We start from the raw sequence: 26,432 nt of genomic DNA on the forward strand, positions 1-26,432 counted from the left end.
CACACACACCCATGAAAATATCATCATAATCAAGATCCTGTCTGGTGGCTTCACTGTAACCACTTCTTCTCTCCCCTCCTCAGACACGTGTTTTGCAAATATTTTCTTCCAGACTTGAGTAGAATCTTGACATCTCATAAAAACTCAAACATAAATGTTTTCAAATGAAAGCTTCTTACATGAGCTGCCAAGTTTTACATTTTTAATTTGTATAAAATATCACGATATGTTATACTCTAGTTGTAACTAAAGCTTTTCCATTTAATGATTATATCCTACAAGACACAGGATCCGATTTGTTAAATTATGTATAATATTTTAGGTGGCCCTGGCCAGTTGGCTCAGTGGTAGAACGTTGGCCCACAGTGTGGATATCCGGGGTTCAATTCCTGGTCAGGGCACACAGGAGAAGCACCCATCTACTTCTCCACCCTTTCCCCTCTCTTTTCTCTTTATCTCTCTCTTCCCCTCCTATAGCCAAGGCTCCACTGGAGCAAAGTTGCCCAGGAGCTGAGGATGGCTCCATGGCCTTTGCCTCAGGCACTAAGAAAAGTTTGGTTGCTGAGCAACGGAACAGCGCCTCAGATGGGCAGAGCATCACCTCCTGGTGGGCTTGCTGGGTGGATCCCACTTGGGGCACATGCGGGAGTCTGTTTCTCTGCCTCCCTTCCTCTCACTGAATAAAAAAAAATTTAGAAATGATTTTTCTACTGATTAAGAATGTATTTGGAAAAATCAATCGTACAACATTATCTTGCAACCTTTTTTTTTTCCTTGCAGCCAAATGAACTAGCACTAGAGTGCTTTAATCTATAAAATTCATTATAAATATTAATACCTTATTAAGCATATTGGGGTTGGGATAACTAATTCTAATAACATTGTCCTATAATGTGCAGTAACAGTGGTTTTACTTTGATCATGTTACAGAATTTGTATGGTAATATTTTTCATTTTAAGACAAAGTTGTTCTATAACCTGGATGGACCCTGAAAACACTGTGTCATGTGAAAGAAGCGGTCACAAAAGACCACACATTGTTCGGTTCCTTTTATGTGGCATGTCCAAAAAGACATCAGAGTAGAAACGGAAAGATGACCGGCTAGCCAGGGTCGTGCAGGTTGGAGCAGAGTAGAAACTGCAATGTCTTCCGGGGTCAAGAAAGTGTTTGTAAATTAGCGGTGATGGCTGCCCAACTGGGAATATACTAAAAACCACTGAATTGTGCACCGTTAAAGGTGAATTTATGGTATGTGAATTATAGCTCAATAGAGCTGTTATTTTAAAAAAAAAAAAGCTGTTGAATTTACTTTAAAAAAATCAATAAAGCCCATCTTCCACTCTTTGCATCTCTTTATGGTCTCAACCAGACACTCACGTTTCCCGTTATTTCACGGTCCCCGAGGTTGACTGATGTGACTAAGGAAAACCAAGGCTCTGGTCTTTCAAAAGATTAATGAAACGTATGCATCGGAAGGCACAAATAATCAATATCAAGAACGAAAGGAGATACCTTTACAGAGCCCACGCACACTGGGATAATTTTAAGGAGATGCTATAAACAACTTCCTGCAGGCCAATTTAAAACTTTAGACTGATTGAACATAATTTTAGAGAAATGAGACTTAAAATGCTGACGCAAGAAGAAGTATAGATTTTGAATAATTCTATCGCCATCGAAAGAATTGTATCTATATTTAAAACGACTCCCATTGCCACCGTCCCCATCTCCTGCAAGAAAACTCCAGGCCCAAGTAAATTTTATCAAACGTTAAAAGGGGGAGGGGGGGTTTGGAGAAGGTCAGAGGTAAGAAAAAGGGAGACACGTTCCAATAATTTTTATACGAGACCAGCATTGAAATGGCATTGAAATCTAACAAGGAGAATGTGAGCGGCAAACGTGGGAGCCCCATCCTGCCCACGCCTCTGGATGGGAAACTTACAAATAAAATATTAGCAAATCCAATGTAGCACTGTCTAAAACAGATGACGTATCACAGCATTTGGGGGGCTCACTCACGGGAGTCGCATATTAACGTCAGAAAAGAGGGAAATCATACAATCACGCAATGGATCAAGAAAACGCATTCGAAAGAATTCGAATCCAATGGCGATGTGAAAAGAAGAACTCTCAGCAGGAGAGGAACGGAGTGGCACTTGATTACAAGAGAGGATATGTATCTTTTTAAAGGTAGGCACCGAAGGGAAGGACTCTCGTATGGTAAAGGACATTTAAAAGCATATTTAAGAGTGAAATGTTGAAACCTTCCCATCTGAGACTGGGAGGCGCACCCACCTGCTTGGTAGCTACTGAGCATTGGGCCGCCAGTCCCAGCCAGGGCTTGAAGACAGTGAAGATATCAGAGGGGTCAGAGAAGAAGGGACAAAGCTGCCCTTACGTGCAGACGACACGGTCGTCGTGTGTAGAAAACACAGGACTCTTCGAACGAAGGCGAGAGTTTTAGCCCAGTTACTGGAGTCGTGGAGGAGAGAAGCAGTGAGGCTTCCGGGGGGGGGGGGTGTTAAGACCGTCTTCAGCCTGTTGACTTTTAATCTGCTCTGTTCGTGTCGGGTTAATCAAGCTGTGCATCAGATACAAATGTGAAAAGGTGATCTGGCCATCTAGGATGTGACTGAGAGAAACATGAGCGATGTAGCCAGCGTCCATGTGAACCCCGAGGTGAGAACAGCACAGGGCAGCCGTGGTTGACCAGGCTCCTTGGGGGCAGGACGGGATTTAGGAAACAGAAGCTATGAGGCAGGATCCCTCCCCCAACCTGCACCCCTCCCCCCACCCTCCCCGGAGGTCGGAGATCGGGCACCATGGGTGAGCGTAGGCTCCTGCTTCTACCGGTGACATGTCCCTGCTGAACTTCAGACCTTCCTGCCTGGTCAACGGAGGACACTCGGTCATCCAGGGCGCTTTCCCCCAAAACACACACAACACGCTCATAATCATGGTCTGTTTCGAGCTAAGGAAATGCAACTGTGGGCTCAAAAAATAATAATTCGGCTTTTGTCCCTGGAGTGGTTTCCTAGGCAACCTAATTAGGGCTAATCCTTTGATCCCAAATACGAACCCCCCCTGCATGGCTTCGGGGAACGTTCATGGAGTCAGCAGCAGTCGCTGGATCTGCGGATGGAGTTATAATGACGAACACCCCCTGGGTCCCGCGGGTCTGGTTTGCCACCAGGAAACCTTGAGATTCTCGCTTTGGAGGAAAACACTTCCTTAGGAGATAATCATCGTTGCCTTTTTCTGGTTTCAGTGAGACGGGAGAGTAAAATCGAATCTGCTGAGGAGAGTGGACACTCCCTTCCTCTCTGACTTCTGCGACTGATGGTCGGTTTATTGGCTGACGGCGTATATCTAGGCTTTAAAATGAATATTCTGCCCTCTGTTACCTCTCACTTTATTATTTCTCCCCCCAACCACTTGATAATGTAGAAAGCATCTTGAGCCTGTGGGCCACCCAGAAACAGAAGGCAGGTTGGATCTGCCCTACGGGGTGTCGTCTCCTGATCCCCAGTTTAAATTATTAACATTTGTTCACGTGAATCCACAGTCTCTAAGTGGCCTTAGGATAGGGGATGCTGCTTAGAACGAAGATTTGTGGTATAGAAATTGCACACGAATGAACGTATCCAGAGCACACCTTTGAAAAGATGAAATCTCCCCTGCTTTGACACTCCTTATAATTGCCTTGTAACAAATAAACCAAATTAGTAAACTAAAAAAAATATATATATATATATATATCATATATTGGCATTAGTTTTTTTTGTTTGTTTTGTTTTGTTTTTTGGGTTTTGTTTTTGTATTTTTCTGAAGCTGGAAACGGGGAGAGACAGTCAGATAGACTCCCGCATGCACCCAACCGGGATCCACCCGGCACGCCCACCAGGGGCGACGCTCTGCCCACCAGGGGGCGATGCTCTGCCCCTCCGGGGGGTCGCTCTGCTGAGACCAGAGCCACTCTAGCGCCTGGGGCAGAGGCCAAGGAGCCATCCCCAGCGCCCGGGCCATCTTTGTTCCAATGGAGCCTTGGCTGCAGGAGGGGAAGAGAGAGACAGAGAGGAAGGAGGGGGGGGGTAGAGAAGCAAATGAGCGCTTCTCCTATGTGCCCTGGCCTGGAATCGAACCCGGGTCCCCCGCACGCCAGGGCGACGCTCTACCGCTGAGCCAACCGGCCAGGGCCGGCATTAGTTTTTGAACAAGTATCTCTTAATGAATTGGCGATAGTCAAACAAATAGTTTTTAGCCAGCATGTAATTTTCTCACTCAAAATTGGGCATATATATCTGTTGGATATTTTGTTATACAGTATATACTTTTGGCTATAGGCTTTTCTAAAATTTCATCTTTTTATCTATTGCCAGTTTACCATGTTTATACATTGAAATTCACACTGTAGTCTTGTCTTCTTTAGTTAATCATTGTGTGGGAAAGTAACTAGTTAAAAATTGTTCCTATAGGAAACAAATCTCATTATTGAACCAAAAGGGTTAATTTCTGGAATCCCAATCAAATGGTAGTGTGGAATCATATAAAATTCTTTCATAACTAGCTGCTGGGATTAATGTTTGAAAAGATGCTAATGATATCTTTAATTTCTCATGGGAATTACCACCACGAATTATTAAAACTACATGGTGCCTAATATTGTTTTGTTAATAATGTATTTCTGACCACACTGTGGCTTTACACTAGCCTACCAAAAGAGTCATGGTCTTAAGTGTTTTTAGAAATTTAGTATCTAAACAACAAATTGCTTTCATCTAAAGTATGAGTTGCTCTATAAAAAAAAAAAATGTATTTATTTTGTCCTTGATACCTAAGTCAATCTGCATTATAAAAAACCCTTGAAATAAAGAAAATGTCATATCTTTCAAAATAGATACTCAGGTTAAAGGTAATTAGAGACATTTGAACGACTGAAAATTTTCATTTTATGATTTTCAACTTTTCTGGTAATTGGTTATTTTAAAATTTATTTTTTTCTTGTGAAACTTCAATCTAAACTTTATTTTGAAAAGACAAGAGTGTTACTACGTAATAATGCAAACTATTTATCTAGTTAAGTTTTGCCTTGTTAACAACCTTAAATATCAACACGCGTCTGTGCTCAACTGTAAAAGAGATCACACTCTGGTGAAGATTTGGGCAGAGAGATCTGTCTGTGTAGTGTTGCAATTGTCCTACAAATCGCAAGAAAAGAAAAACAAAATCTTATTCTCTGAAATGACTTTAAGGTTTGTGCATTTTCCTAAACCAAAGGGGAAAAAGATATTAATATGAAGGTTTAGTTTAACATTTAGGGAGGAATGCACGTATATGACTGTGGTACTGTACTTCCTGTACACAGAGCTTAGGTGTCCTGTCCATGATTTGGATAAGCAGAAAGATACTTGGCCGTTAACGGCCAGTGGCAATTCGATGTTTAGACGCAGCTCTGTGTGCTCTGAGCCTGTAGACGTCCACCCCGCGGGTGGTGGATGCAAACAGAGGTACCACACCCCGGGGTCCAGCAGGAGGAGAGGCCAGTCACCGTCAGCAGACAGGGCTTCAGTGGTGGAGGAGGCCTGGGCCTGGAAGGGGATGGTGTTGAAGACAGGCCAGGTTGCCCCATGGTACAAAACACCCCCAAATCTCAGTGCTTAACACCCACCGTGGGGCCCCGCGAACCCGCAGGGCAAATGTGGCCGAGACCTGCTGCTTGACTTGACGGCATCTACACCCCTGCGTGCACTTTTCCACAGCTGCCCAGCGAGGAACACGGGGCTCAGCTAAAAGTGAGCGGGGCTGAGCTGACCTCGACACTCGGGTTTTACGAGGGTGGACACAGGTGGGACATGGGCAGAGCAGTTGGGAAGAGGGGGGCAGTTTGGATCCAGGCGGGAGGCAGTAAGGAGCATGGCAGGAGACCCCAAGGACGGCAGAGTGAATAAAAAGGGAGAGTGACGGTCAATTGAGGACCAGCCCCCTAAGCCAGGCACTCGGGGCCAGGGGACAGGGTACCAGAGAGACAGGGGAAGGGATGGGATTGGCAGCAGAGCACCCGTGAGTCTCAGAGACGGAAAACACTGGAAAGGTGGCTTAACCATGGGGGAGGGGAGAGATGAGCGCCTCTTCCCTCCCACACGTAGAATACAGAGTTTAAAATTTTATAACACAGAATATACCAGATTCATTATAGATCCCGTGTTGCAGAGAAAACAATTATAATGATACCTAGCCAAAGCAGCAACACTGCAGTGAGGCATTTATTAAGGTATTCCGTGGCTTGCAACCCTCCCGGGGCGAGAGACGCTTACTGCCACGTTCTGAACAAAGCGTCTTTTAATAATTAAAGATATGCACGAAAAGTTAAATTTTAATGATTTTTTTTTCTTTGTTTCCACGTATGTAAGCGTGACTGCTTCTGTGCCGTCACTCATGTTCCAGGCTACAAAAGAACCAACCAACCAAACAAACAAACAAACAAAAAAGCCTTTTCTGGATTTCCGTTTTTCTCAGGTGCGTCTGTACCCCCTGCACCGCCGATGCCCAAATCTAGCCTGAAAACGTTTCTGTACCCACAGACCCTTGGGGAGCGCCTTCCTGTGCCGTGCTTAAACCTGAAGCTTACACAGCTCCGTAGGTGGGCACTCCGGCCACTGCCCTCACGATGTTTCCTTTTCACTTGGGGAAACCGAGTCTCAGAGAGCTGCAAGGACCCGTTCATTGTTCTGCGGTTAGTAAGGGATGGGTCTCGCTCGAGCTGGAAGTCTCTTTGCCCAGGGCCGCTCTGGTCACATGCCTGAAACCGCCTTCCGTGCTATTTCCGTGGTATGATGGAGGCAGCCTCACCTAGGAGGCAGGGGAGGTGTGACATTGGAAAAGCCACAGTCTCCAGGTCCAAAGGGATGCAAAAGGACATCTGAGCCCGTGACTGTCGGACCAACAGGCAGCATCCCTAGCAGACCCGTCCTGCCTTCCGACCCTGTGTCTGGGGCTGTGCTGAGGGAACAGGGAGGTTTAGAAAGTCCTCTGAACCGTGAACGCGGCTGGCTCGATCGTTGATGACGAGAAAGAATTACTGCTGTTCATTTTCAAGGCGTGATCATGGTATTAGGAAAATATATGTTTTAAAGAGTCCTTAGCTTCTGAAGGTACATCTGCTAACGCTTCCTACAGGAGTAATATACTGACTGAATTTTCTTTTGAAACAATCCAGGGATGAGGGGAGAGGGGGAGTGGACCCATGAGGCAGGCGATTGGTACTTCGTGGTGGTGCTGCTGGTGGTGATGGGGGCTTGTTACATTATTTTGCCTACGCATATCACTGAAAATTTTCTGTGGTAAGAAAGTCACGGGAAAAGAAGCCCTCCGTGAGATTCTGATGACCGACAGCTTTCGGAACCTCGGCTAGAACGCCTCCACCTCCCTGGCTGTCATATCAGAGGTTCCCTGCACGACCCCCACGCACTCACCTGCGCAGCAGAGATCTGCCTGAAGAGTGTTTATCTACTTACCTCCCACGCTGGCAGCCCAAACCAGGAAGCAGTTGTACGGAAACAGGACACTCAGACTAGAGTGACGTGAGCGTGAGTGGGCATGCACTTGTCTGAGCCGAGTCTCCTCATCGATGGTGTCCCCCCAGAACTAGGGACACAATTCCTAGGTCCTCCCTTCCAGTCTACTCTTTTCCCCTCACTTACGGTTCCGTCTCAGGTAACTTGGACCTTCCCCCTTGGTCCTTTATTTATCCTATGGTTTCACTCCCACCATCGGGGTGTGGACTGCCTCTCACACATTCCGCTTGGCATTTGTAAGACTCATGTGCTTCTTACATTCCAGAAAAGTCCCAGCTTTCAGGGTTTTAGTTACACTTCTCTGCCATTCCCTTTATTCCTCTGGAATTCTGATTAGATTAGATTGAGCTCTCTCTCTCTCTCTCAGCCTGCTGTGCTTGTCCCTTAAGGAATCTTAGTTTTAAAAGTCTCTTTCTTGTTGGGGGAGATGGAAGAGATGGAAGTTGGGAGAGGAAAGATACATGGTGATGGACAGAGTTGACTTGGGGTGGTGAACGCACAACATGGAGTACAGAGATGTCTTGTAAAATTGGACACCTGACACCTGTTTATGTTAACTAGCGTCACCGCAATAAATTCAATTTAAAAAAAAAATTGAAGAAAAGTCAACAGACATTGAAAAGGCAAAGGATATTCAATATGGCTTTAATCAAATCATCTGAAAATAAAACGGCTTTCTGACTTCTTTGTTGCCAATATTTATACTACCCAATTTTTCTTTCCTTGTTGCTTGCCTCTAGGATATCCAGCTGCAATGCTGAAAAATTGTAGCAATAGTGTTCTTTGACTTTGATGAGAACACTTGCGAGTATGTTATCATTCTGGATAAAATGATTTAGATAAAGTTTGACACTCCTTACCAAGTAAGAAAATATACAATTCTAGTCCCATCTGACAGAAATTTTTTAAATTAAAAATTGATGTTGAATTTTATTAAATGTCTATTACTATGAAAAAAAAAGTCTCTTTCTTTTCATTCGACTTTCCAGATGTGTTTTTCAACACTTCCTTTTTTACGTCACTCACAAAATTGATCATCTCCAGCGCTTCTAATGGGTTCTTTTTAAAATACGTTCTTGATTTTTGCCAGTTCTTTATTTCATAACTTCTTGTCCATCTTCACGGACGTTATTCCATCATCTAGTTACGTTCCTTAAACATTTACTTACCGCTCTTTTCAGGGCTCTGTGGTTTTTATTTTTGTCTGGAATGGCTTTATCTTTAGGTTGCTGCTTTTGATGGCCTTTAGCATTTGATTTATGCATGTGGAGTGGAATTTGTTGGTTTGTTGGCTCATCCTAGGTGGAGATTCTATTGGGTTCTCTCTCTCTCTTTCTCCCCCTTCCCCCTCCCTCTGGCTGAGGTCATGACCTGCAGCAGCTCATGTCATCTTTGCTGGTGGCATCCCAGATGTAGCCACTGCACAGCTTAGCTCAGCTCCTGGTCAGAAGGCTGTATCAGTGTCTTCTCTTCTCCCTGACACTTGGGTCCCCACCAAGCAACAGGGACCCCTGCTCCTCCGGTTCCCAAGTCCAGCGGGAGGGGGGCCACAGCCCCGTCTCACCACCAGGCACCCCCGTGCAGATGTGGATCCCGGTGATGATGTTCATGTTGTTTCGAACCCCCTCACACTTTACATTTTCTCTTTCTGTTTTCTATCTCTCGTTGGAGTATACGACATTTGTGTAGCACGGAGGCTTCAAAGTACAGGCTTTTATCATCCTCTTAGCAGAAGCCTCGGGCCAAGTTTCTCACTTCTCAGAATTATTGCAAACGTGAACAGTGCTTTTTAAAACATAGGAGTTGCACTGCATTTCCGAAAGCGAACATCTGTGACCTGGTGTTTTTGATCTCTGGAGATGCTGGCAGATGGATACAAGATTTGGCTTCACTCGGGGTTTCCTACAAGCAATGCATTTCTCAACACATCATTTATTTATTTTTTTGGTTTATCTTGTTTTACTGCTGGTAAAGCAGTTAGTAGTACATGTTCCCTTCGTTTGGTATTTTTGTGTTTTTTTAAATGACATTTAATGGGAGTTTACATTGAAAAGTTATCAATTTTTCAGCAAAATTATATATATCCTATGTATCACAGTGTACATTATACAATTATATAATTTATATAAATTTCTTTTTTGTGTGTGACAGGGACAGAGAGAGACAGAGAGAGGGACAGACAGGGGCAGACAGGCAGGAAAGGAGAGAGATGAGAAGCATCAATTCTTTGTTGCGGTTCCTTAGTTGTTCATTGATTGTTTTCTCATATGTGCTTTGACTGGGGGGCTACAACAGACCAAGTGACCCCTTACTCAAGTCAATGACCTTGGGCTCAAGCTGGTGAGCCTTGCTCAAACCAGATGAGCCTGTGCTCAAGCTAGCGACCTCAGGGTTTTGAACCTGGGTCCTCCATGTCCCAGTCCGATGCTCTATCCACTGTGCCACCACCTGGTTAGGCGATATGTATTTCTATAAGTAATATAATTACATGTATTATATCACATTTATAATCTATATTATAAAATATATGTATGTATATACATATGTAATATGCATTTTCTAGTAGAAAAGGGAGAGAGACATGAGAATAATACATAGTTGATATGCTTGTATCATGTGTCCTTCTCGGGTCTATTAAGTTCCTACTCTTTTGCCTGATACTTTGTTTCCCAGAGCCTGTGAAAACGCAGGCTCACTACACTTAGTTCATCGTAGAGCCCTGGTTTTCATAACGTCCCCTACACTCTTCTGGCTTTTGTTGTGCCCGTGACAGCAGCTGACAGAGCCGTCCTCAAGTTGCTCAGTCGATCAAGCCCTCTGTTGTAGGGAGGAGGCCAATGCTCTTTCCTCTTCTAGCCCATTGTTTGGGGACGGCACCTTTCACCATCAGGAGAAAAGGTGAAAGGCTGGATGGAAGGCGTCCAAGGCCGTCCAGGCCGCGGAACCTGTGCCCGTGTAAAAATCTCTCTGGAGTGAGGACTGCCGGGAGCAGGCCAGCGGCCGTGAAGCTGTTGCTGGTGACCCCGCAGCAACAATCTTCAACCTGGTCAGTGATGATCGGACACCAGCATGTGCCAAGCACTGGGCTACGCTCGGCGCTGGGAGGGGGAGACAGAGTCAGGAGTGGTGTCCAGAGACAGGCCTGGACACCAAGGGGCCTTAGAATTCATGTCACATAAAGCCATTTCCCAAAGCACTAAAGGGTAAGTAACTAACCTTCACATGGTGTTATTCACCCCTAATACCCGTGCACACGCACACATATGCGCACATGCATGATCTATTTTCTTTGCATTCAGTGTAAATATCTATTTGAGATTTGGCTTTTTTTTTTCTTTTGCAAGCATTAGTTTAGGTTATAAAATGGTAGGGAACACATTTAACCACAGATGTCTTCTGAGTTGGTAAGACCATTTTTTTTTTTTAGCATGTTAAGTTTAAATTCCTACTTAAGGGCTTTTTATAGCTCTAGTTTCTCTGAGAAAAACCTGTTTTCTGAAAATTCTATTAGGTAACCTAAAATTTAACTAAATATCACGAACATGGGGCTAGAACAAAGAAAGAAGAGTTTAAAAATACATTTGTCCATATTTCAAGTAAAGTAACACATACCCCCACCTACTCCTAGAGACTTCGTCTTCCGGAATTCTCTTTTTTATTAAAAAAAAAAAAAAAAACTAAATTAACGACACTGACATTTCTAGCCATGGGTTGGGAAAGAAAGAGTTTAACTATTTAACTTTCTACAATAACTAGATGAATGGCCACAGGCACAGGTTACTGAGGAAGGTCGTCTACCCTAGAAATTCTGCTATTTGTGCCGTTATTATATCTCCCTATGCTAATTAATGATTGTATAAAGACCATTCTTTGAATTGATATGTCTAGTATATAAGGAGTTACAAGATGATCTGTACAGTTGTCGGATTAAACTGTTTCAAAATTGGACTTCCTGAAATATGTCAGTTATCGGTGCTTAGCAAATTAAACGCTCTATGGATTATTAAACAGAGATGATCAATATTTGTATTATTTGTTCCTTCACGTTGGATTAAGCTCCTAATCTTCTCCTTGGCAATTTCTGTCTGTCTTCCAGGCCCTGTGAAAATTGGGGCAGGCATAGGTTTATTGTTTGGTTGGTCTTAGAAACTGGTTTTCAAAATATTTCCCCCCCCAATTTTTTTAATGTTCAAAGCTCAACTGAAATTTTAAAACTATCAGTCTCGTTTATATATGTATTCCCATTACATGACATTTTAGGATTTTAAATAGATATGTTTTAGAAATACTTAGAAGGAATTTAAAAATATTTAGAGATATTTAGAAATATTTGTATATGAGTGTGAATTTAAGTGCTCTTATTTTTTTTAAAAATAATGTAACTAAAATAATTTTAAAAATAAAACTAAAAGTTAATTATGAAGTGGGAAATAAAAATTTAAAAACAGACTCATAGATTTTTAAAAAATAACCTTTTTTTAGTCTCATCCAATGAAGTTTCGTAGTCTTTTCATCTCACATCTCAGTTTCTCTGTCTGTAAGGGGGGTTGTTAATAAAGCTCATGGGCTTTTATTTTTATGCAGCATTTCTTGAACACCTAAATAGGATTTCTTAAATGTATCAGAACTCAGCAGGACACTGAGAATAGAAAATGGACATTCTACTTATTATTCTTAAAATATGGTGTTAAAATTAACATGTGGTTAGCATATTATCTTGGGGTCCTGAACAGTGACAATTAGTGGAAGAATTCATCAGCCTGACAATTTGTATGGCCTAAATACATGTTGGTTGCAAGAGTCTTCATGACGTATGAACCATAGGTATTCTATGGATTGGATTTTGGGCTGCTCTTAACTCTTTATCAATAAAAGACAGTCAGTTGGGACTATAAACTGTAGTTTGGATATTAATGCAGCACTCACACATAATACAAACGGGGGTTTTTAATGAGAGTCAGAAAAACAATAACAGTGACACTGATGTAGAAGAGCCTTCTCCGTGTGGTGCACTCCCCCCCCCCACACCCCTCCCTATAGCTTCTATTACAAAAACCCTGCGGGGACCCCCACACTTAATTTCTCACAATACCGTACTGCGTTTTCTCTTCGGCAATACTACACGCACTTTCTTTGGACACGGGCAACATAATCAGCAGCTTTACAAACTAATTCTTTACTCTGAGGGCCAAGTCGTTCCTGGTAATAGCACCATTAGGAATAAAAGCTCTTACTGTTACCAGGCCGCCGAAACTGGGTCTGATGACCCGCGTGGCATGTGTGGAACCTGGCTTATACCGTTCCAGCCTGGGCTGACACCAGGATGCACACACACACACATACGCACACACACACGCGCGCACACACACGCACACACAGCACAAAACAAAACAAAACAAAAAAACAGCCGCAGCCTCTCAAGCAGCAGGGGAACTGAGAGGCAGAAAGCCCGAACATGAAGATGCCATTTATCCACAGATGCTTCCCTGCAAGTGACCACGCTCTGACTTGAAGGAGGAGGACGAGAGAGGTCTATGGCCGGATTCATCCCCCGTGGCACTGGTTCAACTCCTCGCGCTCCCTGCTGAAAAGCCTCCTTCTGTGGCTGCTCTGTGCTGTGCGGGCTAGAAAGCCGGCTGGGGACAAAGGCCCAACAGGACCGCAGAATCCCAACTGCTGGACAGAAAAATGACCATCTCCACTCCGGACCAGACCGAGCAGTGGAAAGAATGAAAAGAGGCTGTGTCACATGTGGGGCTCACTCTTGCCACGACATGTGGGGGCTCAGCATTGTCATGACTTAGGCTTTGGTGTCTCAGAGATGCAACACCATCTCTGTTCGTGGACAACGCGAGAAGCCCACTTGACCTGCCTGGGTGCTGCGCGGGGAAACAGTCTGCGGGAATGCGCTCTACAGACAATTTTTTTGGGGGGTGGGGAGAGGGTGCAATTAAAAACTCCCAAGGAAACGAACATCTGTAAAATTGAGAAGAGTTGCCATGGAGATGAATTGGGGGTCTGCACATGCCCTGGCACACTGAGGGGCCTTCGCCCCTATTATTGGTGTTGCTTTAGCATCGGGGTCCGTGGTCCGTCCGCGCAGCGGGGGAGTCGCCCCGAAGGGCACGCAGGACCGCGCGGGAGGGCATGGACGCGGGTCCTCGCCAGCCGGGGACACCCAGCCCCTTGGGGACGCGAGCCCAGCTGGCCGAGCGCGCAGCCGTGGGAACCCAGCGCGGCCGGCACCGCACCGGCCCGGACGCCGCGGCTGCGCGGACAGGAGCGCGGCGGGGAGCGCGGCGCGCGCAGCAGCACCTAGCGAAGGCCGCCCGAGGTGCGGCGGCGGTGCGCGTGCGCGGGCGGCGCGCGTGCGCGGGACGGGCGGGGGCGCGCACGGCGGGCGGGGCGGGGCGGGGCGCGTGCGGGCGCTCGGGGCGCACACCGGCCGGCGGGGCGGACGCGGCGGGCGGGCCCGGCGGAGGCGGCGGAGGCGCCGCGGAGCCGGCAGCGGGCAGCGCAGGGCCGGCAGCGGGCAGCGCGGGGCCGCCCAGGAGCTCGCGGAGACCGAGGAGCGCGGCGCGGCGGCGGCCGAGCGTGCGGGCAGCCGGGCCCGCGGAGGACCTGTGGGCGCGCGGTCCCGCCCGGCTCCCCGGCTCCGGGCCCGGGCCCCCCACCCGCGTCCGCGGCCCCGGCCCCGGCGCCGACCCCACGCGGTGACCCCGGGCCCGGAGCGCGGCCACCAGGATGTCGGCGGGCGGCCGGGACGAGGAGCGGCGGAAGCTGGCCGACATCATCCAGCACTGGAACGCCAACCGGCTGGACCTGTTCGAGATCAGCCAGCCCACCGAGGTGCGCGGGACCCGGGCCCCCACCCCGCGGGGGACCCCCACCCCCACCCCCACCCTGACCCCGGGCCCCCGCCGCCGCGCGCCCCGCCGGCCCCGCCGGCCCCGGGCGGCCGCGCGGTCACCTGTGCCCGGGGGGCGGGGCCTCGGGCTCCGCGGGGGTCGCGCGGGCGGCGGGGGTGGGGGGCCCGGGGTCGGGGTGGGGGCCGGGGGCGCGGACGCGGGTGGGGGCGCGGCGGCGGCGGCGGCGGGAGGAGGGCGTGGTCGGACGGTCTTCCCTCCCGGTGGCGGCGCCCCTGCCCGCGGGCCGCGCGGACGGACCTTTGTCACCGGCGCCAGCATGTGACCGGCGCCGTGTTGGCTCCAGTGGGTTCGGGAACCCCGGGGGGTTGCCAGCCGCGCGAGAGTTAAAAAAAAACCCCACATATCAGGAAAGTTGTAATGGTGGCGGATCTGCTGATAGCGCGGCCGGGAACTGAACTCCGGTGGAAAAAAAAAAATAAAGGTTTTCTCCCATTCGTAGCCTACAGCTCAGGTTGGAGGAAGAGCGCCCTTCCCCCAGCCGGCCGGCCAGTCCGGTGTCGGTGTCGGTAGGGCCCGAGGGGCGGGGGCCCGGGCAGGACGGAGGCCAGCCCGGAGGAAGGGGCCCGGCGCTCCCAGCCTGGCCGGTGCGGTCCTGCGTGGCGCGGGGCGGCCAGCCCTGGGCGTCCTCCCGAGGAAAGGAGGAAATCACACTTGCTCTGGGACTGGGACAATAGTAGTTGTTTATAGCAAAGCTACTGAAAGAGTTCCCAATTTTTTTTTTTTTTTAAATAAATAAGGTTGAGTCCCAATCCGTAGGGAATGGGGGCAGGTTGTGTGGGAGAAAGATCCTGGTGACGTCGTTTCGTGCTCGTGCGCGTTTCAGGTGGTTTCATTCTAAAGTTGCGGTTGTCGCAGACACTCGAGCGGCGTGACACCCACTTCACGTGGGGTTTCTGCCCTCTTAGGAAATCATTGTAATAGCATGCATGTCTTATTTGTTTTAGTAAGTAATTCGATGTGATTTGTTCAAATGTCAGCTCTTAGGCACCAGTCACATTGGGTACATTTGAACATTCTCTTGAAATTTAATTCCCTTCCTTAGAATTAAATCCCAGTTTATATTTCTGAGTAACGTGGACTTTTACCTTTTTTTTTTTTTTTTTTTTTCTCTAACTCATTGAGTTTTTCTTGTTGGAATGGATGTCACTTCTGTCTTCCTGAGTAGAACCATTCACCTTAATCCTCAGTTGAATGCTGGTGGAGAGTCCGGATCTAGGAAGGTTCCAGGTTCCACTCCTGACTTACAAAGATTTGTGCCTTTATGATGTTGTCGAAGCGATAACGTGCTCAGTAGGAACTGGACTGCAAGATTGGATCTTCTCCAGACCAGTGTGTGTGCTATGACTGTATGACACCCTCTGGTGACGCTGTGCTGGGCAGTGGGTAGGCCAAAGCCCCAGGGCTCATGGTGTCCCTAGCATTTTTTGTTTTTTTTTGTTTGTTTTTTTGGTCACTGTGCTCTAAGCACGTTTAAGGTAGGCTGTGCTGTCTGGAAGGTTAGTTACATTAAATGCATTTTCGATTTAGGATGTTTCCACTTGGGAGGGGTTTATCAGGCTGGCACCCCTTGGTAAGGCGAGTTGTGTCAATTATTAGGTTCAGGTTGCCAAGATGAACACTGGTGAGGTAAGTTTCTCCCAGTGACAACTGCTCCTCTCCTGTGATTTTATGAGTCACATGCTAGTGAGCAAATTAGTAGTATGTAGCTTTGTGGTCATTTCTAGACTAACTCTACCAGCATGTCTCCTGGAAAGGTGACATGCAGTAAATTTAGCTTTCAGGATTATATTCTTTCAGAATAATGAGTTCATGTTTCTTATCTCTGGTTTAAAAAATTTGGATATAAACTGTTATCTTGGTACATAGTTGTTTGTGTGTTTTTTTGTTTGAATGGACTTATTTATAATTTTTTTTTTTGAGGGATTTCCTAAGTCTGGTTGAGAAAAGAAACATTTTTTTTTCAGTTTAGTAACAGATAATTTAATTTGCTCTTTGGAATTTTAAATTGAGTTGGTGTTTTAAAAAATCCTAAATGAGAAACAGATTATATAGTTAATTGATTTCATTAAGTTCTGTTTGTAAGCACTCAGTTGGAAGTTTTCCTCCCGTTTCTCAGGTATGGGTGGTTGAAGTAAGGTTGGCCTGTCATTGGGAGAGCCGCTGTCTCCTAGTTACCCTGCAGGTGAGAAGGTGCTGTGCACGTGTACTGACGCAAAACAGAAGGGGGAGAACGTCTTCTGACAATGATTATTTCACTCAGTTGTTTTCCTTTCCCACTTACCCTGATCATTTCTGTTTCTAGAAATGATCTCCAGGATTGTATTAGGATGCTTTTCATGATGAAATAAATTGTTGTTTTTGAATGTCCATAGTGTTATTTTTCTCAGCTGTTGTGCTGTTTGTTATCCAGGTCACCTTTCTATTCTATGTTCTGGAGAACCTTTGCCTCCTGTTGAGTGTATTCTGGTCTTGGAAGTTAAGCTTCCCGTTTAATGTGTTGTATCTTTCATTGTGACGTAGATAAATTTATTTTACATTAATTCTCTGAGCCAATATTTCAAGGCCAATAGCTTCAGTTTGCTTTCTCTACATATGTGAAATTTTTTACTGTCCTGATGAAATTCTGTTTGGTCTTCGCAAATCACATTTCTTGGTGTTCTAAAAGAATGCTAGTGTTATACTGGCATTTATTAATGTTCAACATCTGTTGAGCAAAATTTCCTGCAGAATTTGACTTGGAGGAATAAGCCTTTTCTTTATATATTGGGGTGCTCTCTATGTATGTGTCTTAAGAGTGTAGTTGTGGTTTGTTTTGTTGCTTGTTTAGGGGTGACAGTGATCAGTATCTCTTATCAATCTTTATGACTCTGTTGATCATCTGTGGTTGGTGGTTTCAGGAAGCCTGATAACCACTGATAATTCTGTGGTTTCTGTTGAGGAAGATAATAAACTTGGCTTTTGGATTACATTCACTATTTAAGAAGATCAGAATCTGTTTGTTTGCTTTTTCTTTCATAGTTATGTTTGTGTATGAAAGGAGGCTTCAAGGAAAAAGCAGGTAGTATTTTATCATTGCATAGTTTTCAGCCTTTTCCTTACTTGGATCCTGGAGTCTTTTGGAATTTTCGAATGAGAGTTGATGATCTAAACTCAATGTTGACATTTCATCACCAGATGATTGTAAGCTGAATTAGTGATTTGATTATTGTGGAAAACTCTAACTCATACTACAAGCTTCTTAAAGTTATTTAGTCCTGCCCTTTTCTTGTTAAAAAAATAATTTTAAAGATTTTATTTAACTGGAGAGAGGAAGGAGAGGGAAGGTAGGGAGCAGAAGCGGGAAGCATCAACCCACAGTCGCTTCTCCTGTGTGCCTTGACCGGGCAAGCCCGGGGTCTCGAACCAGCAACCTCAGTGTTCCAGGTCGACGCCCCATCCATCGTGCACCACAGGGCAGGCTTTATAATTTTTTTTATTGAATTCATTTAGTGAACTTACTGGTTAATAAAATCATACAAGTTTCAGGTGCACAGTTCTACACTACATCATCTGTATAGTGTACTGTGTGTTTACCACCCGACTCAAGTCTGTCCTTATTTTTGATGTTAAGGCTTTATTTCTTTGGGGGGTTTCTAATTATTCATTCTGGGAGACTGCTTGTGTACACTCTCTACTTCCCCTTATCTCAGAAGGGGGCTCTGTGTGGACCCCAGGTCTGCCTGTTCCCTGCTGTCCCCTTATCTCAGAAGGGGGCTCTGTGTGGACCCCAGGTCTGCCTGTTCCCTGCTGTCCCCTTATCTCAGAAGGGGGCTCTGTGTGGACCCCAGGTCTGCTTGTCCCCTGCTGTCCCCTTATCTCAGAAGGGGGCTCTGTGTGGACCCTAGGTCTGCCTGTTCCCTGCTGTCCCCCTATCTCAGAAGGGGGCTCTGTGTGGACCCCAGGTCTGCCTGTCCCCTGCTGTCCCCTTATCTCAGAAGGGGGCTCTGTGTGGACCCCAGGTCTGCCTGTTCCCTGCTGTCCCCTTATCTCAGAAGGGGGCTCTGTGTGGACCCCAGGTCTGCCTGTCCCCTGCTGTCCCCTTATCTCGGGAGGGGGCTCTGTGTGGACCCCAGGTCTGCCTGTCCCCTGCTGTCCCCTTATCTCAGAAGGGGGCTCTGTGTGGACCCCAGGTCTGCCTGTCCCCTGCTGTCCCCTTATCTCAGAAGGGGGCTCTGTGTGGACCCCAGGTCTGCCTGTTCCCTGCTGTCCCCTTATCTCAGAAGGGGGCTCTGTGTGGACCCCAGGTCTGCCTGTCCCCTGCTGTCCCCTTATCTCGGGAGGGGGCTCTGTGTGGACCCCAGGTCTGCCTGTCCCCTGCTGTCCCCTTATCTCAGAAGGGGGCTCTGTGTGGACCCCAGGTCTGCCTGTTCCCTGCTGTCCCCTTATCTCAGAAGGGGGCTCTGTGTGGACCCCAGGTCTGCCTGTTCCCTGCTGTCCCCCTATCTCAGAAGGGGGCTCTGTGTGGACCCCAGGTCTGCCTGTTCCCTGCTGTCCCCTTATCTCGGGAGGGGGCTCTGTGTGGACCCCAGGTCTGCCTGTCCCCTGCTGTCCCCTTACCCACTTTGCCCTGACAGCCTTCGGTTTGTCTTAGACTCCTATTTTTTAAAATATTGTGGGTGCCCAATAAATATTTTGTGGAAAGAATATTGAAAATCACTTCCTTTAGATCAACAATATGTGGGATATATGCTCTTATAAAACAGTGAAATTGTGTGTTAGGCTATTAAATATTAAAGATTTATGTTTTCAAATTTCATTCTTTTGTATAAAGATTACAACAAAATGCAAGAGCTATGCTAGGTAGTTGACCGCTTCATCAGATATTTCTTACAGTCATTTTTGTTTAGTGTTTCTTGAGTTCATTGCTGTCTTTTTGCACTGATGGGAAAAATAAACTTGGAATTGGTGTGGTCACCTACTTTTGCTCTTTTAAAGGTTAATATGTCATTTTAATACTTTGATTAATCTTGAGAAGTAACGTGGTGATTCCTATTACTCAGAGGTGTGTGTAAAAAGTAACTTCTGGTTTGTCAGAGGTGGAGTAGGAAGTCTGGATGAAGTAGTAATAATTGCATAACTTATAGCTAGGTCTGTATTCCAGACTAATGCTTAGGTTGTAACTGTGCTTGGTCATACAACTTAACTATCTTTGAAACTATTTGAAAAACAACAGGTGTATTATTATACATAACTACTGTGGAAGTTCTCCTTTTCTGGTGACTAATGTATGATGAGATGGTTCCAGTGATGTGTTTTAGTATTTATGGGCATATCTGTTCCTTTTGTAACTTGTACCTCAGTGCTGGTTATAACCTTTATCCTGGAATGATTGGTTACGGTTTATGTTTGTGTGGGTGTGTGCTTGTGAGTCTGAGGCAAAGCCCTTTACTAAGGTGATTTGTTACCTTTAATTGAACCTGCATCTAAGACCAGCTTCAAGTTGCTATCTTCCTGCCAGTAAAAAGTAATTTTACTTGGTGCAATTTATAGACTTAATGGAATGTAAATGAGGTAGCTACAGGCTTCTCTAGAGCCATCAAGTGCTGAGTGTCGTTCATGGTGGAATGGCAGTAGAAGTCATTCTTCCACATTCTTGACAGAGTGTGACTCTCAGCAGCTTGGGATGTAGTCCCAGGTTGCTGGGAAACTTAAGAAAAAAGGGGTTAATTTAAGCTTTTGTCCTTGAGGATTTAATTGAGCATTTTCAGTGTGCAAAAGCATTGTTATTCACTGCTAGTGGCATAGGTTAATTTGTTTATAAATGGTTTTATCAGACTCGAATTCTGGCATAATGTCAGAAAATGCTAGTAAGTAACCAGCAATTACGTTGACATAAATCTGTTTTCCTTTATAATAAATAAAACGAACAGGTGAGTAATATGTATGGAACATAGAACTAAACTGGCCTCTCAGTGGGAAGTGTTTTTCAGGTTTGGTAGAGTGTCGTTATTTGTTCAAAAGTTTGCCATTTCTAGTAGCGTCCCGATTGTTTCTAGGGTGTGTGCTTTCGTCGTGAAGATGCCTAGCAGAGGGATGGAAATCGTTTGACCTACATTTTACACTTGTAAGTTAGATGAGAAGCAGTGTGTCAAATCCTGCAGACCCATGAACCCGTTCTGGGCTTGTCCCAGTCTGGGCTAACACTGACAAGTCTGGCAGGGCCTGCAAATGCATAGCTGGGCTTGTAGTCGGTGTTCCCACAGGTGTGAGGGGACCGTGGGCGTGTCAAAGCTGGACGATCTTTGTGTGCGAGCAGACGCTGCTCTGACCATCTCCAGTCCCGCATGGGGACTGAGGGAGGCGGCTTGGGGACTGGGAAGCTGGTGTTTGCCCAGCTCAAGTCGGGGGAGGTTTTGTTATAGCGGCAATGAAAACGCACAGCTTCACGCAGCTTCTGGCATATGTGATTGCCCAAAGCCACTATAATTCAGTGTAGAAAGTGGGTGTATTTTATAGGGTGGAAGTGAGCACGTGGAGAAGTAGATCATCTGTAAACCAGTCAAGTACTTTCTCCAGATGAGGTGGTTCCTAAAGATGGGGTCATCGGACGTTTCACACCTGCACACTGCGAGTGTGTCTCATGAGCGAAGTTGTGTAGAGGAGCTGAGAATGAGTAGTTTACTTTGACTGGGAAATAGCCCAAATGTCCATGCTTTTACTCAAAAGGAATTTATTTTAAATTAACGTTAAAGAAACAAATTGTGAGCCCTGGCCGGTTGGCTCAGTGGTAGAGCGTCGGCCTGGCGTGCGGAAGTCCCAGGTTCGATTCCCGGCCAGGGCACACAGGAGAAGCGCCCATCTGCTTCTCCACCCCTCCCCCTCTCCTTCCTCTGTCTCTCTCTTCCCCTCCCGCGGCTAAGGCTCCACTGGAGCAAAGTTTGCCCGGGCGCTGGGGATGGCTCCTTGGCCTCTGCCCCAGACGCTAGAGTGGCTCTGGTCGCGACAGAGCGACGCCCCGGAGGGGCAGAGCATCGCCCCCTGGTGGGCAGAGCATCGCCCCCTGGTGGGCGTGCCGGGTGGATCCAGGTCGGGCGCCTGCGGGAGTCTGTCTGACTGCCTCCCCGTTTCCAGCTTCAGAAAAATACAAAAAAAAAAAAAAAAAGAAAAAAGAAAAGAAACAAATTGTGTTGCTCACAGAAAATGAGACATGAGCTTTTTATGGCACTCGTTGGCAGGGTCATGCTTGTAGGTTCAACGCGCACAGCACGCCTTGCTTTCTGAGTGTTGTCGTTACAGTTTGGGCGACCTGTGGAACATTTCTGTGGTTAATCATTCTCCCAGGACGGTAGGCACACACTGGGGTTGTCTCCATTCATTCTGGGTGTGAACAAGAACTTGCTTATCTGAACTGTTGTGTTTTTTTTTTTTATCAGTTTCTGAAGTGTGGAACTTCCCCAAATTTACTAGTGCTGCTAATACCCAGGTGACGTAGGTTACCTGGACAAGACCATTCCCACCGACTATCAGACAGTTTCCCTGTTTTTAAAGAACCCTCTTCCATTTGGAAGGCGGAAGCAAACTGCAAGAGAGCGTGTCACTGTGGAGTCTTGTTGTGCCGCCCTCTGTAGTGAAACAGTTTGACAGGTGGTTTCCAGACGAGGTTTCTCCTTGCATCTAAAAACCCCACCTCAAGGTCTCATTGTTTTTCACAGTAAAGGAGAGTGTGACCCCCAAATTTAGGACCGGTGAAAAATGCTCATCTATTACTGTTTGGATTTTTTCCTGGTTAAGAACTGTCCGGTTGGCTTGATTTATTCAGAAGCATAGCTTTTGTAGTTCTCTGCAGCTTGAGTTCATACATGTTCTGTTGAAAGGAAGATCAGACTTCTGCTCTTTGCAATTTAAACCTGTTGTTTCTTCCAAAAATGTGCTTTCTCTTTACCCATTTGCTAATAGTGATACTCTCCATGGTGACCCGGTGATTATTCTGTTTCCTGGTGTTTTACAGGAGACCAACACCGTTTCTCTTTACGCCATTGTTACCAGCGTTTGGTGCTGAGACGTGGGGTGGTCACGTGTCTCCCTCTTGCTCTGAATCTCATTCCGTGTTCAGTGGAGAAAATGAAATGGGATCACAAATATGACCACTGTTTGATACATTCAGATATTTAAAAACCATTGTGTCCTTAAAATGTGTAACTTCTGTCCACATACATGCTTAGTATAAGATCTGTATCTTGGGAAGTTGTCTTTCGAATTTTTTTTTTAAGTGACAGGAGGGAAGATAGTGAGACAGACTCCCATGGGCCCGGACTGGGGTCCACTCCACCCAGCGACCCCTGTCTGGGGCTGATGGTTGAATCCACCAAGCTCTCTTGGCTGATGCTCCAGCCAGTCGAGCCACTGGCTGCGGTAAGAGAAGAGAGAGAAAGGGGGAGGGAGAGGGGAGAAAAACAGATACTCACTTCTTTTGTGAGCCCTGACCGGGAATTGAACCCAGGATGTCCACATGCCAGAGTGTCAGCGTGCCAGGCTGACGCTGTATTCACTGAGCCAACCAGCCAGGGCCTCATATATGTTATTTTTAAGTGGATATTGATATTATCTGAATAAATTTGTCAGTGCTTCTAGAAAAGTGCTTATAAACTGCCATGGTTTTACACGACCTCTTTACTGGGTTCTTGGGTTACATTTTTTACATTAATAAGTTTTTGTGTTGGCAAAAACATGGGGTGATTATTTTCAAGAGACATTGGTAATAAAAGTAAGAATCAGTTTTATGCAAGCTTCAAGTTTGAGTCCAAGTGCTTTATTTTCATTTCTGCTACTAATTCTCCTTTGGAAGATTCTTTTAACTTTTTCATATTCTGCTGTATTAAGATCTGATTGTCTGTCTTGTACTTGGAATGGACCTCTTGCCCTTGTGTGGTTTTGTGCCATCATGCATTGGCCATTTGGACAATAGTGGTTCACTGATTTATGGATTTTCAAATGTGATACATTTCTTCAAACAATATCAAAATGTCTTATTTGTTAATATCCTCACTGATCTGAAAAATCTTAAGTATCTCAGTGGTGGGTACCTGGCTTTCAAAAATTTAATTTCCTATCAAAGCTGAAATTTTATTATTGTCAGCCCTTGGTTTTGTCATTGGCAGCACTTGAAGGGACAGGCTTTCTTCCTGCGCTTTTGAGGAAGTGCCGCCAGCGACCCACCATGCCCCGAGGACCTGGAGCCCGTCCGCGGCTTCTCAGGAAGATGGGCTGTTCCGGGGAAGAGCGTTTGTTCGCAACAACAGTCGCACAAGTTCTTTTTCTTGAGATATCACAGAACTTTGGGATGCAGCTCAAGTAGAAGTTCTTTATATATATTTCCCATTTTGGCCCATAGTATATTGAACAAGCATACTCGAGTGAAAGGTGAAAAGGCAATCCTGTATTTGTTTCATCAAAGATATTCTTAAGTGAAACTGGCCTCTATTTAGCAGAGAGAAATACATTGCTACTGCAGTTCAAAGGCAGCAGCTGTTATGTGCTGATTGATGTGCTGTCAGTTTCGCCATCATTGCCTTGACCATCAGGACAAGCACCAGTGCCTGAGAGAGCTCAGTGCTGTCTGAGAGTCAGTGGGAACAGTTCTGACCTCACTCTGGATCTGGAAGGAGGCTCCGAGGGAACTTAAGGCCTCCTGGACTACCGTCTATGGCAGGGGTCCCCAAACTTTTTACACAGGGGCCAGTTCACTGTCCCTCAGGCTGTTGGAGGGCCGCCACATACAGTGCTCCTCTCACTGACCACCAATGAAAGAGGTGCCCCTTCTGGAAGTGCGGCAGGGGGCCGGATAAATGGCCTGAGGGGGCTGCATGTGGCCCGCGGGCTGCTGCTGGAATACTTGGTGATGGCTTCTAAGATTTTTGGTTTGGGCAAATTTTTAAAAAATATTCTTATGTATCTATTAAAGTTTATATTTTATGGTACTTTCCAACTAGGGCTATAAAGGTAACATGTAACATTATGAGGAAATACAGATTTCAATACATTAATTTGTTATTTCACATATTATATATTTGGCTATTTTCTATATTTATAAGTACTTATTTTAATATTTATCATACTTATCAGTAGTGAGACAAGCATTTATGTTTTGTTACTGAAGAAGACTGGGCACAGCCTAGTTGAAGGGATGCCTATGAAATGACTACTCTGATTGACTCAGACGTAACCCAAGCCACTCCCACTGGTGGGTCAGTTCCCAGTTCAGGGAACAGTGGTGTCTAATGTAGCCCCAGTAAGTCATGGGTAGGTGGATGGTGGTTTGATGTGGGCTGTGTCTTTTGGCAGCTGTCTGTCCTTTTCAGTCTCCAGATGAAAGCTCTGAATCAGCCGGCTGTTGACTGTGTAAGGATGTCTTTTTTCTCTTGTGTTTGGTTGTATTTTGCCTTAGCTTTATTATATTTCCTGAGAGAAAGACAAACAAAGACCATATTTATGTTCTAAAACCCGCCATATACGAGGTGGAATTTTAATACTTCAAAATAATATATAAGTATATTACTTTCTTAAATGCTTGTGGTTAAAAACAAAGTGTTAGAATATTGAGTTTATGTTTAAGTCAAACAAATCTTTAATTAAGCTACTCTGTGGCAACTTGTTTTGTAATAATTAATTGTGTTGTTAATTCATGGCTAATTAAGTTCATTATGAATATTTGGTGATCACTTTCTTTTTGTTTGTTTCTTTGTGTTTTTTTGTTTGTTTTGTGACAGAAATAGAGAGTCAGAGAGAGGGATAGATAGGGACAGACAGACAGGAAGGGAGAGAGATGAGAAGCATCAATTCTTTGTTGCATCATCTTAGTTGTTCATTGATTGCTCTCTCATATGTGCCTTGATGGGGGGGGAGGGGGCTACAGCAACCAAGTGACCCCTTGCTCGAGCCAGCGACCTTGGGTCCACGCTGGTGAGCTTTGCTCAAACCAGATGAGCCCGCGCTCAAGCTGGCGACCTCAGGGTCTCGAACCTGGGTCCTCCGCATCCCAGTTCGATGCTCCATCCACTGCACCACTGCCTGGTTAGGCGGTAACCATTTTCTTTTTATAGATAGCATTACTAAATTATTTTTGTGATTTTAACCACTCAGTTAAATTTTTTGATTAATAAACATTATTTTAGTTTATTAGTATAATGAAGTATAGGTAAGAAATCTGAGTTGCTGAATAAGTGAATTTGTAAATGATTTTCTTTGTGGATCAGCTGTGTGTCTGCTTATCCGAGAGGAGGAGTCAGCTGGAGTACCATGGACAGTGTTTTTACCACCGTTAATGTTTAGGACTCGGGCATTTATTTCAAAATGTGTTTTTAATTCAAGTTTGGCAAAGGTGACCTTGTTGAGTTCATGGTACAGTTAATATGTCTTATGCCAAACTTGCTGATTTCAGTTTTAAAAAATTATTTTTACTACCTTTATGAAATTCTTACTTTGGAATGTCAAGGACAGTAAAATTAAGACCAATAAATCTGGAAAAGCATTAAAAACATTTACGATGTTATGTGTACTTCACTGTAGTAAGGTTATACATTTAAAAGTTTATCTTCTCTATTTTGAAAATACATGCTTATTTTAGAATATTTGGAAAATGCTTGAAGTGTGCACATTTGTTCAGTCGTATCTGGCTAATTATTTGTGCTTTGTAGCCACTACTGAATTATGTTTCTTAACCAGCCGTAGATCTGTCAGGAAGTCATGTTAGAAGCTACTTAGGTTATTCTGATTAGTGATTGTCATGCTCAGGGTTCTGTGGATGCCTGACATGAGTGTGAGTGCTTTGCATGTGTCATCTCTTAGTTCTTACAGCGAGCCTGTGAGGTGTGCTGCTGGTGCTGTGCTCAGTTTTAGATGAAGAGACCAAGTCTCAGGGAGGTGAGCAACTGACTCAGGGGTGTCCAGAGC

The 26,432-nt window shown here is 45.5% G+C and overlaps 1 protein-coding gene across 17 annotated transcripts in view; it reads left to right on the top strand.

Moving 5' to 3' along the window:
- The first annotated feature begins 13,989 nt into the window (after positions 1–13,989).
- The window catches only part of AFDN (afadin, adherens junction formation factor), a 150,382-nt gene continuing 137,939 nt past the window's right edge, over positions 13,990–26,432 (top strand). For all 17 annotated transcript variants that reach the window (XM_066372832.1, XM_066372838.1, XM_066372840.1 and 14 more), the window contains exon 1: positions 13,990–14,424. In XM_066372832.1, coding sequence (XP_066228929.1) covers positions 14,320–14,424 — 105 coding nt within the window. In that variant the 5' untranslated portion in view covers positions 13,990–14,319. The remainder of the gene's footprint in view (positions 14,425–26,432) is intronic.

The sequence above is a fragment of the Saccopteryx leptura genome, chromosome 3, assembly GCF_036850995.1.
Source record: "Saccopteryx leptura isolate mSacLep1 chromosome 3, mSacLep1_pri_phased_curated, whole genome shotgun sequence".
Classification (NCBI taxonomy): domain Eukaryota; kingdom Metazoa; phylum Chordata; class Mammalia; order Chiroptera; family Emballonuridae; genus Saccopteryx; species Saccopteryx leptura.